Genomic DNA, 18332 nt, shown 5'->3' on the forward strand with positions numbered 1-18332 from the left:
AGTAGTTCGCACTGTCGCCTCATAGCAAGAAGGTTCCGGGCTCGAACCTCACAGCTGATCGGGGCCTTTCTGTGTAGAGTTTGCATGTTATCCCCGTGCCTGCATGGGTTTCTTCCAGGTGCTCCGGTTTCCTCCACAGTCCAAAGGCATAACTAGCTACTCTAAATTGCACATAGGTGTGAATGGTTGGGAGAAAACCTCTATAATAATAACCTAGTAGAAGGCAACAGGAAACCACGACTGTAATTCTTCTCTAGAGACTTTAATGGCTGGTAAAAGCCGCCAGAGCAGCAACATCACTGCAGCGATTATGCCAGAGAGAGAGAGAGAGAGTTATCGAGCTATGACAAAATGAGCTCATGATCCACTCAGACAGACCTACCCGTACCTTTGGCTATTTCGAAACAGCAATGAATAAAATCAGGAATCATGGGGTGATTGTAGGACAGTGGAACTCCTCTTTACAGTATTTAATCTCATACTGGTTTGTAACAATTTACTTTAAAGCAAAGCTGTTCTGAAATTGTCACTGAAAGGGAAAAAAAAAGTCCATTTTTTTTGTAAAAACCAACTTTAATTTTTTTTCCACTGTAGATCTTCAAGCAGCCAAAGACAGTAAGGACCCAATTTGTCTTTAAACACAAATAAAAAATAAAAACAGCAACTGATGAGTTATGAAGAAGGAAATATGTCTTCAGTCATACTTCCACACGGGTGGAGGAGGGAGAAGAAAAAAAAAAAAAAAAAAAAAGGGAAATAGGGTCATCCCATTAGACCAGTCCAAACTTGCATCCTTGGTCATGTTACCCCCAATATGGGTGATAAAATTATCAAAAACCTCACACATACATTCCTACCCCATCCTTGACCCCCTTTTAATGCCTTAACCCTACACTTCTCCATTAGTTCTTCTTGGTCTTGGGAGAGTCGTATTTCCTCTTGCTGGAGTACCAGAGGAGCAGCGGGATGCCAATGGAGGGCAGAGTCATCACACCAAAAGCAGCCCAGTCCAGCTATAGAGAGACACACACACACACACACACACACACACACACACACACACACACACACACCATCTCATTCTGGAATCTAATCTCTTGCAGTGAACTACAAAAATGCTATCACCAAGAGCATCAACATTGGGACCATGTCCACTTTAAGCTGCAAAACTTTTTGAATGGTTTTTCCTCAATTAAGCCACGAGATCTTGGCTTTAAAAAAAATTACATACAAAAAGCTTTGAGTAGTTTACGTGTATCCAAATTTACTGCTTAAATTGACAAATCATTGCTTAAAAGTCAAATATGTGGACTGAATGTTGGAATTGGTCTCAAGCATGAGGACCAGGCTTTCGTCTAAACGGGGGAACAGGGGCGCTGCGCCCTCTTACTCTCGGCGTGCGCCCCCTTACCGACTCCGTGAAAACATCCCAGCAACACTACGTGACAATGTGTCTGATCATCAAATACGTTATAATTGCTCCAAAAATATTCCAATCATAGTAGATACACCGCCAGACGGTGCAAAGACAATCCGAATTGGCGTTTTCCAGACTGAGGCGCCATGTTGTTTAGTTGTTTACTTGTCGCGGCTGCTCTCGCGAGATTTGACATGGGTTACATACAAGGTCAGCTGACTTGTAGAGTGAGATTTCTCGAGGCTGAAGGACCTTTCACCCACCGGCACGGGAGCTTTTGACAGAAGTAGTTCGCGAGTTGTTTTTGTTGACACTTGGGCATTTAAAGACGTCATCCCACGGCACGAAACGGGAGAAAGCCAAAGACTGTCCGGGGCAGAAGAAGATTAGGCCAAAAAAAAAAAAAAGTGTGTAACATGAAATACTAAAATAAGGTCGGTAGTTAGGAAAGTTTTTTTTTTTCTTAATTTTTTTGTTTTGTTCAAAAAAATTAACACAAGTAAACATCTTACAAAATAGTATTTTGGCACAGAATCCTTTATACCACACATCATAATAAAATAAGCGTTTTAAATCTTTAAACGAATAAAAAAAAAAAATATCGCGAGAGTTCGAGTTATGACCTACGGAAGCGATATTTCATGATATTTTCATGTAATAACGTGAAAATAACGTCCTAGGCTAGGCTACTTCCATTAAAAGCAGACGGCCTAGCCTACTGTAGAACTTGGGTCGAGCAAAAACATGGCTGAATCCTGAATGACTATTTGTATAAATAGGGGACTACATACTGTAGGTGGCAAAATGTAGTGTTTTTCCTGCCATGGAAGTGCACTTGTATACTGAAAAGGAAGCAATTTGCATTACAGCCTTGAATGAGGATTCAAAATGGCGGCTCGGCTCAGTTTATGGAGGAGGGCTGATAGAAGTGGCGAAACATTTTACTTTTTATCGTTTCTTTCACAACTTGAATGCGTTGAAACAAAAAAATGACAAACCAACGCCGCTTACACTAAAATATCGAGGGAAATTTGTAATAAAAACTTTACGGTCGGCAATTTCGACGTGGAAATTCTCGATCGGTCGGGTTACCAGAAACACACTTTTTTTTAAATTTGGCCTTACTTCTTTCTTTTTCAATGTTGACAGACAATCTGTTACAATTTCCCCTCTCAGATAGCCTCAGAATGTCCCATTGGAGCATTTTTCAAAGGCTTTGCACGGCGGGGGGGGGGGGGGGGGGGGGGGGGGGGGAGGAGGAGACAACCGGCACCCCCCCCCCGCCATGGTGAGCGCCCTCATACTAAATTTTTTCTAGAAAAAACCCTGAGGACCATCTAATACACTGAGGAAACCTTGAGAATTAAACACTTACATAATGTGGAGAAAAGCGTCTATCAAACTCCCTCTGGGCCAGAATGCCTCCTTGACCAGGAGCGCTGGTGTAGCCGACCTAACAAGAGATTAAATCCTAATTAATGTATAAACATGACTTTTATACAGTATAATGCTCCTTTGTACACCTAAGCAGAGCCCATACAAATCAGGAGTACATTTACATGCAGTTATGAACAATTTAAAATGATTTTGGGATTGTCCAAAATCTGTCAGGAGGTGAATGTTACTAGTTTTACACACAACACACTTTCATGATGATGTTCTGCTAAAAATATTCTGTGGTAAACCTCAACCGGTTAAAGCATATCCTGTTTTCAGAGCCTTGATAAGAAAAAAAATTTCCAGCTAAAATGCGCAGCAATCAAAAAAAGCAGGCAAAAAAAAAAAAAAAGTGTCACATAAATAGCTGTGAGAAGAAAGCACTCACCACAACCTGCCCTCCTTCTTGCGCCAAGTAGCTGACTGTGGCGGAGGTGAAGTTGAAGTAGCCAGCCTTCAGTGGACGCAGAACCACTGTATGAGACACATTACTGGCACTGAGAGAGAACGAGTCAGGGAACATAACCAAATCAACCGGCGAACTAAATACAGATTATAGTGTTTGAAAAGAAGCCGATTATTCAAGTGCGATATTAATTTAAAAAAAAAAAAAAAATCAGTACAACTCATTACTTTTTTTTTTTTTAGTGAACTCTACCATGACACAAGGTATGAGACAGTATTGTCAGCTTGAATATCGTGATACGAAACAGAGACGAGATGAATTGGCTGCTTGTATCGTACATCGTGATATTTCCATTTAATATCCATAACGACCTCAAGCTGCACGAAGCTTGCAGGTACAAACCTCACTTCCTTGAAGCGTGTTTATGTAACAGACCAAAAGTTAAACTAATCGAAAGGAAGCGTTATGGCACGTGTCACTTACGTGTCAGCCTGTAGTACACTACTGCATCAATGTTTTCACACTATCCATCCAGAATTTATAGCAGAACTGCAGCGTAGCTTTGCGAAGGTACTAAAAAAAGTCTGAAGTCCTTCCCGCACAATATGGCGCCGCTGATCTCTGTTTCTGTAGCCCTCGGCCTCTCGCCTATTACATAGCTAGGGTTACAGTGGGGGGCTGGTCCTCTGGTAACCGCGAGAGTTTGACTCCTCACTCACATCTGTATTGCAGCGTGCCTTGCCAGATGGCAGTAGGTACAGTGTCTTGCAAATGGATAGAAGACAGAAGCAGAATTGATGGTGAACCATCGGTAGATTGACACCATCATGAAGAATTCAGATTACCAGAAACGTAAAAGGGGTGGAATATTATATTCTTTCATAGGACCCAAAAATTCTAGCAGCGACCCTGCATAGGGCAGTCATGACCTGAGGCTGGGCGGAAGTGGACTTGAGCAAGGCACCTAACCCCCAACTGCTCCCCGCGCGCTGTAGCATAGCTGTCCACTGCTCTGGGTATGTGTGTGTTCACTGCTTCAGATGGGTTAAATGCAGAGGAGGAATTTCACCGTGTGCTTAAGTTGGTGCTCAAGTGTACATGTGACAAAGGCTTCTTACTATAGTAAACTCAGGGCTCGAAATTAACTTTTTTTCTTTGTCCCCCCCAGTGGTCCCGAATTCTGTGTTGTATTGTCCCGAATGGAAGCAATAGTGTCCCCATTTTTTTCCTCTCTGAAATAACCAGTGGTTAATATTATCATATGAAGTTACTATTATATTTGTAACTATGCGATTTTGAACCCTTTATATCATTTTTACAATAAGTCACAAGACACAAGCGACACATGTCCTATACATCATCTACTTCAAAATTACAGTTATTGCATTTTCAGTTTATTAAACTTTGGCGATCTCACTGTATGAATAGATACCTGTTTATTTAAAGGGGCCAACTAGCTCATTCAGAAAATGTTTCAACTCCCTACATCTGCAGTACACTTTAGTTGAAAATAAGACCCCTTTTATGTTCATTTCATCTACTTATACCTTGAATATCTGTTGGCACTTATAAGGCCAACTTATAATTTTCACCATTACCGTTATCCATTTTTATGAACGTTCCGTTATCCATTTTTATGAACTTTCCGTTATCCATTTTTATGAACTTTCGCTGCCGAAACGTGGGTGCAAATGTTAGCAACATCAACATAGTGGCAGGTCCGAGCCTAGTTGTGCTGCTGACTGACTAAACTTTCTGAACTAGAAAGACACCAAGAAAACTCACTTATTCTGTTGAACGGTATCTTCCGTCAATATCATCCACATCATTCCTGTTGTATTTTATAACGTGTCTAACAGTGTTCATTAAGTTCATTCAGTTGCTAGCGTTGCCCGCAGACCAGGCGATGACACTTTGGATCCTGAAGGTCCCGGAGACGTTATGTCTGGGCTTTCAGTTTCTTCCCCGCGGTCGGTCCGCTTCAACCACTTAAGCATTTTTGTTCTGGCAAGAGTCGGCGCAGTGTGTGCGGTAGCAATTCCATTCCAAGTCCATATAATGCGGACTCCGGCCGAAGATTCTAGAACAGAATGCGCTGCTCTGTAGCCTACGGATGCAGGTGCATCGAAAGTGTAGCTACTAATGTATTTTTCGATATGAACGTTTTAAAATTAAAATTGTCAAATTAGGTGAATGTCTACGTATGTGTTACGGCTTTGTAAATAATATTAATGTAGAACTTTTTTTCTAGATCAATTTTTTTCCATTGTCCCGGGATTGTCCCAGATATGATAATTTTGTGTCCCGATGACATTTTTTATGGTCCCCGGGACGTCGGGACATCGTTAGTTTCGAGCGCTGAGTAAACTTTAAACATTCATATAAAAATTACAGACTGAAATTGCAAAACGGCAGAAATGGACAATAGCGAGTAGCTTGAGTAGCAATGAGTGATGCAGCTAACGTGAGCAATAACTAATGTTGATGATTACAATAATGTGATTAGTATGGCCAATGTTACATATTTAACCAAATACTGTGTAAATTAACTGATCTATAGCCAATTCTACTATAAAAACTCATTTAAAAGTAAAGAAGGGGGACAGAAAAGAGAAAAAAAAAATAGTCATTGCTTAAAAAAACAAAACAAAAAAAAAAAACACATTTGGAGTTTGCCCAGCAGCATGTGGCGGACTCCCCAAACACATGGAAGATGATTCTCTGGTCAAATGAGACCAAAATTGATCTTTTTGGCCATCATGGGAAATGCCATGTGTGGCGCAAACCCAACACCCTGAGAACACCATTCCTACAGTGAAGCATGGTGGTGGCAGCATCCTGCTGTGGGGATATTTTTCATCTGCAGGGACAGGAAAGCTGGTCAGGACTGAAGGAAAGCTGGATGGCACTAAATACAGGGTAATTCTGGAGGAAAACCTGTTCGAGTCAGCCAGAGGTTTGAGACTGGGATGAAGGTTCACATTCCAGCAGGACAATGACCCTAAACATACTGCTAAAGCTACATTGGAGTGGTTTACAGGGAAACATTTAAATGTCTTGGAATGGCCTAATCAAAGCCCAGACCTCAATCCAATTGAGAATCTGTGGCATAACTTGAAGATTGCTGTACACCAACGCAACCCATCTAACTTGGAGTTGGAGCAGTTTTGCCTTGAGGAATGGGCAACAATCCCAGTGGCTAGATGTGCTAAGCTAATAGAGACACACCCCAAGAGACTTGCAGCTGTAATTGCAGCAAAAGGTGGCTCTACAAAGTATTGACTTTTTAGGGGGGGGGGGGCGAATACTTACACTCTCCAGATTTCTCCAGTTTTCTCATCTTACTGTTTGTCACAATAAAACAACAATTTGCACCTTTAAAGTGGTCGGCATGTTGTGTAAATCAAACGGTGCTAACCCTCCCAAAACATCCATTTTAATTCCAGCTTGTAATATGTCAAAACGGGACAAACACCAAGGGGGATGAATACTTTTGCAAGACATTGTAGTTACTATAAACTGCTGTATACACAATCGGGTTTCTATCTCAGACCTGCAGGCTGAAGTGTGTATTTCAATCAATGCCTGTGTGCTGTGCTTGATGCAAGTCGCACTCGCATCTAAAGTGATTCAGAAATGCATCATAACCACAAATTAATTTGAGGGAAGAGGAAATTAAAAAAAAAAATATATATATATTTTTCCTCATCTGTACAATTAAAGTGATAAGCGTGACACGCTCATGCTTTTCAGCTGGACATCAGACAACAGCAGGAGCGATGAGGATACGAACTGACTTAGTTTATTATTACTAATAATAATTTAAGTAAGAAAACGAAATGACTTGATAATTTAAAAGCACAATCTACCAAACAACATTTCCATAATAATAAAACAACAACAACATTGCCATGAAATACCTTTAACACGCTGAAAAAGATTAATTCTTTTTTTTTTTTTTTGGGGGGGGGGGGGGATTTAACCTCCTCTTATGAATTCCGATCTATGTTTCTTACAATACAAAGCATTGATATTGCAGTGGTTCAATTTGTCATCATTAATAATTTAATACCGTATAGTCGTAGTCTTTTGAAGCCTGTATTGGGACGCGTCTTGTTTCGTACCATGGCTTTGGTGCATCATCTCATACCTACAATAAGAGCTGATTACTCGTGACTAAACTTGTGGTGAAAAGGATACGGTGCGATGCGATCCCACTTCACGTTAAGCATCCCGGAGACGATGCCAAAATCCTCAGGAGGGAACGAGTCATCGGAGAGCTCCACTTCCAGTGCAGCACTAGAAACAAATCACACACATTCCATATTGTCTGTCTTAGAAATTAGAAAGATGCTTGCTATATAAATGAGTAAATCAAACATTACTTTTTTTTTGTTTGAAAATGACAAGACATCATCTGACATTAGAATTACCACATACTGAATATGTGCATAATAAGCCTTACAAGAAATTGCTGAAATGTGTTTCCTTATCTACTCTGCATTTATATCACACTGCACAAAATGTAATATCAAATAAATAAGTAAATAAAGACAGATTAGATAAATGTACTGTATGTGCACGAGGACCAAATGTCCCCACAGGGATAGTAAAATCTAACAGACAATTTTGATCTTGTGGGGACATTCGGATGGTCACTACAAAGAAAGTTCGTCTTTGAACAAAATAAATGAATTTTCCTTCTCATTAGTGAGGTTAAAGCTAGACAGCCTTTCAATTTCATAAAGTCAGTCAGTGAAATGTAGTTCCCTCTGAATTTGTCATTGCAATAGGTTTATTTTTGTAATATCTTAAAAAAACAAAAACAAAAAAAAAACAAACAAAAAAAAAACAGGCCATTCTGTGCCTGGGAAGTGATTTCATTTGAGGGGATTCCTGAGCAAATCATGTGCATGAGATCACTCGCTTCACACAGACAGACGAAGTCCATGAGCACCTGCGCAGGTTTACCTTAGAGCCCTGCACTCCCGCGGGAGTCCCGCGGGACCCGCCGCAAAGCAGTGCGGCCCGGGACAAATTTTGAAAGCCAATTGCGGGCGCGGGCGGGACCGGAAGTGCACATATGCGCGCGCGGGCGGGAGTGGTGATAAGCTGCAGTCCCGCTAACTAAAAACGTGTTTGAAATAAAATTTATAAATTATTAATTTATGTCTATCATATATAATTTGTGCTGGATATTTTATTTGGCATTAATAAAAACATTTTAAGATGCCTAAATTTGCAGAGAGAGTCAGATTACCAGATTGAGTGAGGAATGGCATCTTAAATTTGCCATTGATCACCCTAACGGGAAATCCTTTGATCACTCTAATGACTCGCAGTTCACACCCAGCTAGCAAGAGAACCACGAGTGAAGTGATTTACTGCTTGCGTTAGTCTACAACTCTAATCAGAGAGACAGGTTACACAGTGACGGTAGGCTTGACTCAATGCTATCCCAGAAATCCTTCCTGTAATATGCAAATTTGGCTGTCTAATCAGAGGCGGCCAAATTTGCATAATACAGGAAGGATTTCTGGGATAACACTGAGTCAAGCCTACTGTCACTGTGTAACCTGTCTCTCTGATTAGAGTTGTAGACTAACTCAAGCAGTAAATCAATTCACTTCTCTTACTAGCTCTGCTTTGCAATTAAAAAAAAAAAAAAAAAAAAAAAAAAAAAAACCATTGGTACAAAGCAAGCCCATTCACTTTATGCTGATCAGAGAATTACAATGGTTTCTCATGTGATAAAAATGTGCGATTCGCAATTAAATATTGTAATCGCTTGCCAGCACTAATTATTATTATTATTATTATTAGAGACACTACATGCTGAATTCAGAAACAAGGTAAATAATAAATGTGAACGTGAGCTGTAGATATTTATGCTCAAATCCACTCAAAGTAGGGGGCGGGGCACCATCACACTGTGTCAAGACAAGAACTTTCCTGAGAAATAACGCGAATGTCTGCATCATGCGGGATTTGCGGGCAGGAGCGGGACAAAACATGGCCGGCGCGGGTGGGAGCAGGACTGAAAATCATAATTCTTTGCGGGCGCGGGCGGGACTGCACAATGCGGGCGGGAGCAGGACTGAAAAATCCGACCCGCGCAGACCTCTAGTTTACCTCCTCCTTTCAGGTTTTACAGCAGCTGGCATCCACAGTGTTGCACTATTGCCATCTACAGGTTTACTTGGACCGTGCACTGACAGTTCCATCATTCTGTCACTAAACAAACAGCTGATCACACCAAGGTGCTCGCTGACTGCCAATATTTATTAGTTTGGTCCTGTGTTTTCTTTCCTTCGTATAATAACATCTTTTCTTCTCGCTTTCTGTTACTGTAATCGGTCTTTCACATTTCATTCGCACACTCACGTCCTCTATTTTTCTCTCCGGTCTCAAATTTGTATCCCACAATGCCTTGCGCAAATGGGGAAAGCCTACCACGTCATCCATGATGTAGTATCTTGAATTGGGTCATGGTGAAGCAGGAAAAAAATAGCAGAGAATTTAGGGCCACGTGGCCTTAAATTCATTAGTTGTTCTGTGTAAAAAAAAAAAAAAATTGGAAGTCTGCAATTCAAATTCAGGAGCTTTCGGTCCACTAAACAAAAATAATTAGGTGTCGGGGAAAATTCTTTTCATGACCTAATGTGAAAAATCTGAAAGGCAGTCTAGCTTTAAGGTTAGGTTTTGGAGCAGGCATCGCATAATTACGTCAATGAAAGGTCCTCAAAAGGATGTTAAGGTGCGTGTGTACTTGCTCCATATTGATAGTAATGCCAAGAACAAACTTCAAATAACTGAAACTGACCATCTTTAAAAAGAATTAAAAACATTTTTACTAACATTACTTTTTATTTCATCAAAACTGAACTATTAGATCCAGAGATAATTTAAAGCCAAGTAAACAGGAGGCTTCTTTGGAAACGTGACCTGGCAGATCTATATACATGCACGCATCACAAAATGGGACCACTGTATTTACAGAGGCTTCTGCAAAGAACCACAACTCTCTATAACTTCGGCTAAATCCGACACCTTTTTATTTTCCTAAAAACTATGCAATTTTGTACAACGCACACTTCATACTTTCTGCTAAAAGATACACTTATTCTGAGTTTTATATATCCCATGTACCATCTCCTGATGTTAGCCACAATGTCAAAAATATAAAGCTTATTGTAGAAAAGTTAAGACTCTTCCAGGTCACGCCAGTCTGGTAACACCCAGGTCAGACGGCAGGCTGCAGCTAGTTTTCAACTACTTGCGTCTACCGGTGATAAAATCGCAGGTGGACGCAAGACTGGTCTTGCATCGATGCAAATAACAGCAAGGTTGCAGAGGGTCTTTAGTAGAGGCAGGTTGACGCAAGTGGATCACGATCTGTTCACATTTCAGCTGCAATTCGCTTCAAATCTGTGTAAAAAGCAGGTTGATACATATAGAGGCAGGCGGTCGTGTAACGCTTGAGCGACCAATCGTGGGTTGAAGCAAGGAGAAGCAGACGCAGGGGAAGACAAGTCTTTAGAGATGGCTGCGATGCATCGCAGGTAGACGCAGACTGCACCTGCAAATAATTTACAGCAACCTGCGAGCAGTCTTATGGCCTTAAATTTATTAAAGCAGGTCGCAGCATGCGTCTTTCTGCTGTCTGACCTGGACAGAAGGAACAGAGCCGTCCACCGGAACGAGGTATTCGAGGTGCAATTGGTCTGGCAAAGATCTACTTCAGTTCAGCCTCATCCTTCATGCCGGGGCGAGCGGGGAGACTTGGGACAAGTTTTAATCAAACCAGAGCTAATCAAACGCAACTTCAGAAATTGCCCAGGTGCTTTACTCAGAGTTTCCTACAGTGGATTTTGCATCCAAATACACAGACATGTCGGAAAATTCTATTTTCTGGTTGTTAAATAATTTCTATTTACACAGGAGGCTGGGAAAGCCCTGCTTTTGGTCGTTACGTTTAGACCCTTCCATCTGTGTGTGTATAATAGCACAAGTTGTAGAAGAGGGAAGACCAAAAAAAAAAATCTTACTTTTAGCAGCAATACAAAACAATTTTATCATTTTGGCTCAATTAAAAATAAGTAAACAAACATGTATTATCTTAACATATAACAGCTTTATTACATTATCTTTATTGCTTATAAAATTCTGCACAAACCTGTACACTGACCCTTCAAAAGCCGAAGATTTTCTAAAAGAAACATGGCTTCCTTTGGCATTGAGAGGAATGAGGACTGGAATAATGTTTATTTTAACCAACAGAGTTTGGACATTTTGGCTGGTCCTCACATCTTCAGAGGGCTGTTTGAGGGTCAAGACTTAGTTTTAGGAATCAATTTAAGCATTTATGCCGCTTTTCCACTACCAACGCGGCTGAGTCGGGCTGAGCCGTGCCGTGCTGAGTTGGGCTGAGTCGAGCTGAGTGGGGCTGTTGGAGTTGCATTTCGACTACAACCGCGCTGAACCGTGCTGGCTGGAAGTGGGTGGACACATTGGGTGGAGTTAGCGAAAGTGGGTGGACGTCAGGTTATGTCGTTAGGCGGCGCAAACAGTGACATCAGTGAGCTTTTAAGCGGTAGTCTCACAACCCGGAGAATAAACAATAAACATGGAGGACATGGAGTCGTTAGTGTTGCTGGTCTTGGTGCTGTGGCTTGTTGTCGCCGACAACGCCAACAGATACTGGCAAGAGCGTATAGATGAGGCGAGGCGCATAAGGCTTCATAATTCTCCTAATTCTCCTTCTTCCGGGTTTACGGTGTTTACAGATCCCAGCGTGCTCGCGGGGCGTGTGTGGGCGTGTGAGGACACTCCTCCTCACCAATCAGTGCACAGGAGAGTGTCTCCTCACGCCCCTAGCCTCACTCAGCTCGGTTTGGCTCGCTTCAGCCCCACTCCAAAACCGTGCGAGTTTTGGGTGCTAAGCAGGGCTGAAGCAAGCGGAGTCGTGCTGTTCTTAGATAGTCGAAACGCGAGCCGTGTCGGGCTGAAGCGAGCTGAAAAAGGGTAGTGGAAAAGGGCCATTAGTTGTCACGGTTAGGGTAAGGGGTGAAGGAATGCATTAGGTCAATGAGAGTCACCACAAAGACAGAAAGATAGAGGAACGAACGAGTGTGCGTGTGTGGGGTAATCTTTGACATGATGTTTCAACACAGTGACTTGAGACACGCTTAAAGTGGAATGCATGAATGAATGAGTGGGTTTACAGAGTCTTATAGTGACTAAAGGTTAAGGCTAGTGCCCTTACCAAATTTACATTAAAAAATAATAATAAAGTGGACATTTCCAAAACACCAACTATATTCTAAAGGCACATTCAAAACCAACTAATTATGAAATTTCAGCTTATTACAACACGATCCATAATATGTAAAGGTTATCTGGATAGCAGCGAATGTGGCTCCAGTCATACCTGGTGCCCACATTGTAGATGTTGTACTGCAGCGTGAGGTCTCGGCCCTCCACGGCGTACCGATTTAGTAAGGACTTGGAGGTGAGCAGGCGAGCTCCTTCCTCCCCCATCGCCGCCAGAGCCAGCGAGGCAATCACAGCAAACACACACAGCACCCTCATCTGTGGGGTGAGAGAGAAACAGAGAGAGAGAGACACACAGACAGACAGAGACACAGTTCTTATACGTTGCTCCAAGTTTAGACAATTTATGAAGGAAGATCTATAATCTAGCACTCAACATTCTCAAAGCAGTAGAGGTGTGACGATTAGATCAGGGCTCTATTATCGATCCACTTCAATCTGTGATTCAAAAATCAATTAAAATTTATTGAATCATGACTCACCAACAATACCTAATTTCATCCCGATAACCCTAGATGCATAAATTGACAAACGGCATAATTTTGATATTAAAAACCGATTCGGTATCCGGAGCTGTACGTGGGCGCAGCCATGTTTATGGCTGCTATAGCAATCTCACAAGAGCACATGTTGCTTTGTGAACAACATGGTAGACGACTCGGACTTCCTGAAGCCACCGGCTTTTAAAAGCCCAGTTTGGCGGCATTTCTTACTGCCTCGTGACAGAAAACAAGTGCTGTGTAAGCTGAGAGTCTAAGTCTCCTCATCGTGGCAATAAATTATTGCTATCTCAGAACCTACTGAATCTCAGTGCCTTCTGTACTCTCTGGGCAATGAATGTTGTGTCTCAAGAAGTGGTATTCAGTATTCACTTTAACACAAGTGACTGTCTTTTTGTGTTTTAAAAGACTGAGACAAAAGTCATGAAGTTTTCATTGCTTTTTTATTTCGGAGCATTTTGAAGCTTGAAAATTAAAACTTTATTTTATAACATCCGTTATAAAATAGAGGACCAAAAAAAAAAAAAAAGTGAATCATGACTCAAATTGAATCAGAAGGTCAAATCGTAAAGAAATTGAATCGTCACACCTCAACAAAACAGGGTCTGAGAAGCTTATCTTGACAGCTGCTTTAACTCTTTACCCCTTAATGACGACACCGTGTATATCCCATAATGACGACATACGACGCCGGCGTGTATGCACCATAATGACGACATTTGACGACTCAATTTGCCTCTACATACGTATTTTACCCTTTTACAGGTATCCCAGGTGAATATTTATGATAAAACGTATGAATTTTGAAAAGATAATTGAACGTTATATAAAGCATCTTTGTAAAGTTGCAGTAATCATTTATCGTACACCATTTGACATGAATTCTTCATGTAAAATGTGAACATTGGTTTTCACACAGGTATTACTCACCTTTCAGAGTTGGTGAATGTTGAAACATAACTTTGACTGATTTTTGTATTCTGTGTCATGCCCTCTTAAATTCAAAAATGATATGAACAACTGATGGAGAAAACTGATACGAACAAAACCTTGTCTTTAGACATTTTTCTTGTAAATTTGTTCTAAGGGTAAACAGTATATACAAGGGTGGCTGTAGCAACTGCTTTAAGGGGTAAAGAGCTTAAAAAAAACAAAAAAAAAACTAGTTATATTATCAAAAAAAAAAGTGAAGTTTTTTTTTTTTTAAACTTAGTATCTTGCCCACACGGTGGTGTAGTGGTTAGCGCTGTCACCTCACAGCGAGAAGGTCCGGGTTCGAGCCCCGTGGCCGGTGAGGGCCTTTCTGTGCGGAGTTTGCATGTTCTCCCCGTGTCCGCGTGGGTTTCCTCCGGGTGCTCCGGTTTCCCCCACAGTCCAAAGACATGCAGGTTAGGTTAACTGGTGACTCTAAATTGACCGTAGGTGTGAATGTGAGTGTGAATGGTTGTCTGTGTCTATGTGTCAGCCCTGTGATGACCTGGCGACTTGTCCAGGGTGTACCCCGCCTTTCGCCCGTAGTCAGCTGGGATAGGCTCCAGCTTGCCTGCGACCCTGTAGAACAGGATAAAGCGGCTAGAGATGAGATGAGATCTTGCCCACCTCTTTAACTGAATTGAATCCAAAGATCAATTAATCCAAGAAATAAGTACACCCATAAATAACAGCATTTTAATGCATTTTGTGGCTGGATAGTTTAACAAAAAAAAAAACCTTTTGGCTTTTATTGGAGCCATAAGATCACTGTATAGATTTAAATGTCATTGAAAATTTGAACAGCTGGATCATGCACATCAAATTTATTTGTGCTGAGGAGGTCTTGGAATTATTATTATTAATAATTTTCTAAAGATGGGCAAAGCAAATGTCTGGTGCCTAATAGGAACACATCATTTCAACGACATTCAAGATATGTTAATTTACCAAGATGTCTTTTGTGCAGTGTATGGAGTTAAAATATATTTAAAATATAACCAAGATATTTATATTTCCACTTGGAGTTTGACACTGTGATTAGCAGCACCGGAGCACCCCAGGGCACGGTGCTGGTCCCTCTTCTCTTCACTCTGTACACCGCAGACTTCTGCTGCAACTCGGAGCTGTGTCACATTCAGAAGTTTGCCGATGACACAGCCATCGTTGGGTGTATCAGTGACGACAGAGAGGAGGAGTATAGGAGCCTGGTGAGGGACTTTGCTGTGTGGTACAACAGGAACCTTCTGCAGCTCAACACCTCGAAGACCAAGGAGCTGGTCATTGACTTTGGGAGGTCCAGACCAAGGTCACGACCAGTTCTGATCGAGGGAGTCGAGGTGGAGGCTGTGGATTCCGACAAGTACCTCGGGCTGTGGCTGGACAGCAAGCTGGACTGGACTTGCAACATCAGCCACCTGTACAGGAAGGGACAGAGCAGGCTGTACTTCCTGAGGAGACTGCGGTCCTTTAACATCTGCAGGAAACTCCTGTGGATGTTCTATCAGTCTGTGGTCGCCAGTGTCCTGCTTTAGGGGGGCAGCACATCCAAGGACGACACATCCAGGCGGGATGGCTCTGTGGTCAGCATGGTGACGGTGGCAGAGAAGAGGACGATGGACAAACTACTGCACATCATGGACGATGCCAGTCACCCTCTGCACACCGTCATCAGCAACCAGAGGAGCCTGTTCAGTGACAGAATGCTCCTTCCCAAGTGCAGGATGAACAGACTCAAAAACTCCTTTGTCCTTCACGCCATCACTGTACAACTCCTCTCTGGCGGGGAGGAGGAGTAACAGGAGGACAGAGGATGGGAAGGAGCAGTAGCCTAGCCTGACAATAAGCAATACCGGACAACGTGCAATATAATGCGCAATATAAAGTGCAATATCTCTCCTGATGCCGCCCCCTTCCTCTCTTCCCCATATCTTATTCTTTTTATATTTGTATATGTAAATATTTTAATGTATCTAGAAGTTTTCCTCCATTTCTTTTCTCTGTTTATCTGTAATGATGCTGCTGGAATCTTAATTTCCCTGAGGGAACCCTCCCAAAGGGATCAATAAAGTTTTATCTATCTATCTATCTATCTATCTACCACAGAACCTGGAGGATAAAATAAACCCCTAAAATAACAAAATGAAAATCAATACTACACCTAAAGACAAGAAAATGTAACTACGTATTTAATATATCGAATAATATGCAATTATTCGGTTGAAAAATAAAAAAATTAAGAGTAGATAAGCTGTGAAAGTCAAACTGCTCAGTGCTAATGCTTACGTGTACTTGAGGTCTTTTTGCTAGTCTGAACAAATCCATTCAGAAGCATATTACAGTACCGTCACAAAATTTAAAACGGGACACAAAACCGCGCTCATAAACATACAATAGTGAAAACGTTGCATTATATTTAGCATGGATATTAATATTTGCGCATTAAATCAGTGAGTTACTGTACCTTCTGCTTTCTAATCCTTGGTGGGGAAGAGTGTGAAGGCTGAACGGCGCATGCGCAGTCGTGTTGAGCAGCTCACAGACATGACGTGTCTTTTTTTTTTTTTAAATGTTGCAGTAAAAGGGCGCATTGCCATCTAGTGTTTCGGAGGTACCTAAGCACTAAATAAAATGGAATGGTTCAAGTATACACTGATGGTTCAAAAGATCCAGACACAGGAAAGACAGGAGCAGCAGTATTGAGGTATTTCACCTGACGTCACAGGGTCACGTGACGCCCCGGTGTCCGCCATTTTGGACGGCAAGCTAGCTAATGTCAACGACAGTAGCTAGTATGTTACTGTAGCAATGTTTACGTTCAGTCATTTGGATGACTGTTAAAACCTTTCAGTCTCAAGTTTTTCCTTTACTGGATTTACTAGTTTACTGAGCCAGCCAGCCCCGGAGCGCTAGCTAGCCGGCCAGCCAGCCCCGGAGCGCTAGCTAGCCGGCCAGCCAGCCCCGGAGCGCTAGCTAGCCGGCCAGCCAGCCCCGGAGCGCTAGCTAGCCGGCCAGCCAGCCCCGGAGCGCTAGCTAGCCGGCCAGCGAGCCCCGGAACGCTAGCTAGCCGGCCAGCCAGCCCCGGAGCGCTAGCTAGCCGGCCAGCGAGCCCCGGAGCGCTAGCTAGCCGGCCAGCGAGCCCCGGAGCGCTAGCTAGCCGGCGCCAGCCAGCCCCGGAGCTCGCTCAGTAAACTAGTAAATACAGTAAAGGAAAAACTTATAACGGGCCATGTCTCAACAGACTAAGAAGTTATTTCAATGACATTTAATAACATTTTGTTTATCCTGAGGACCGAAAGTAAATGAAAATGTGAACAAATCTTAGCTGTCAGTGAACAATCCTGGTGGAAGCAGGTAAATGTCATTCTCTAAGCCTGCTAACCTCCATTTTTGCAAATACCTCTCCCTCTGCTCGCCCTGTAAATGCCCTACTTCGCTGGATAGTGAAGGTGTTTTCTGCATCTCGCTCCTTTTTCTTTTATGTTTTTCGTTTGTCGCCTTCCTCGCATTCAAACTGATTCGAGCCGTGCCGTCCAAAATGGCAGCGTCACATGACTTGGTCACGTGAGTGAAATACCTCAATACATACCGGAGTTTGAAACATCACTTAAGCGTAGAACATCAGACAACCTGGCAGTCTATTCTGTGGAGCTGTTAGCTATTTTATTTGCACTGGTCTGGATAGAAGATTCTAAGCCAAACAGTTTTGTTATATGTTCAGATTCCATGGCAGCTTTGGTCAGTGTTCTAAACTTTCAGTCTTCTTGCAGGCTTGACTTAATATATGAAATTTATCAGAGTTTATACCGTTTAAATCATAGGGATATAGCTGTAAGTTTCATTTGGGTTCCAGCACATGTAGAAATACATGGCAATGACGTAGTGGACTCTCTGGCCAAAAAAGCCCTTAAATTGAGTTTGGGTGATTTAGGTGTATTAGTAAGTAAAAACGAAGTTAAAACCATAATCAAAACTAAAGTAAGCAAGTTATGGCAAAAACAATGGCATACAAACACAAAGGGGAGATTTCTCCACAAGATTCAGCAGGTAGTCCCTTCAAAAAGGCAGGGTAACTGGAACAGAAGGGGGGAAACAATAATTACAAGGTTAAGAATAGGACACACCGGCCTTAACCATGGTCTCTATGTAGTAGGAAAACATAATACTGGTCAATGTGCATCAAGCAACCAAATAGAAACAGTGGAACATGTTTTGCTACAGTGTCAAGCTTACAATACAGAAAGAGAAATCCTACTAGAAAGGGTCAAAG

At 42.0% G+C, this 18332-nt stretch overlaps 1 protein-coding gene across 1 annotated transcript; it reads right to left on the minus strand.

Moving 5' to 3' along the window:
• Nucleotides 1-246: 246 nt before the first annotated feature.
• Nucleotides 247-16591, minus strand: ssr2 (signal sequence receptor, beta). The gene is made up of 6 exons (XM_060904909.1): nt 16527-16591; nt 12691-12851; nt 7461-7559; nt 3243-3351; nt 2793-2870; nt 247-1013 (listed from the first exon to the last, which is right to left on the minus strand). Exons 2-6 carry the CDS (start codon nt 12849-12851, stop codon nt 903-905), a joined length of 558 nt encoding a protein of 185 aa, XP_060760892.1. The 5' UTR covers nt 16527-16591; the 3' UTR covers nt 247-902.
• Nucleotides 16592-18332: the final 1741 nt, after the last annotated feature.

The sequence above is a fragment of the Neoarius graeffei genome, chromosome 22, assembly GCF_027579695.1.
Source record: "Neoarius graeffei isolate fNeoGra1 chromosome 22, fNeoGra1.pri, whole genome shotgun sequence".
In the NCBI taxonomy this organism is placed as follows: domain Eukaryota; kingdom Metazoa; phylum Chordata; class Actinopteri; order Siluriformes; family Ariidae; genus Neoarius; species Neoarius graeffei.

Bases quoted from the DNA above. Each gene is read 5' to 3' on its own strand.
- ssr2 (XM_060904909.1), bottom strand. From the start codon at position 12,851: ATGAGGGTGCTGTGTGTGTTTGCTGTGATTGCCTCGCTGGCTCTGGCG. The intron at 7,560-12,690 runs GTATGACTGGAG...ATTTGTTTCTAG, and splicing joins ATCTACAATGTGGGCACCAG to TGCTGCACTGGAAGTGGAGC. The intron at 3,352-7,460 runs GTATCCTTTTCA...GTTCTCTCTCAG, and splicing joins AAGTGGGATCGCATCGCACC to TGCCAGTAATGTGTCTCATA.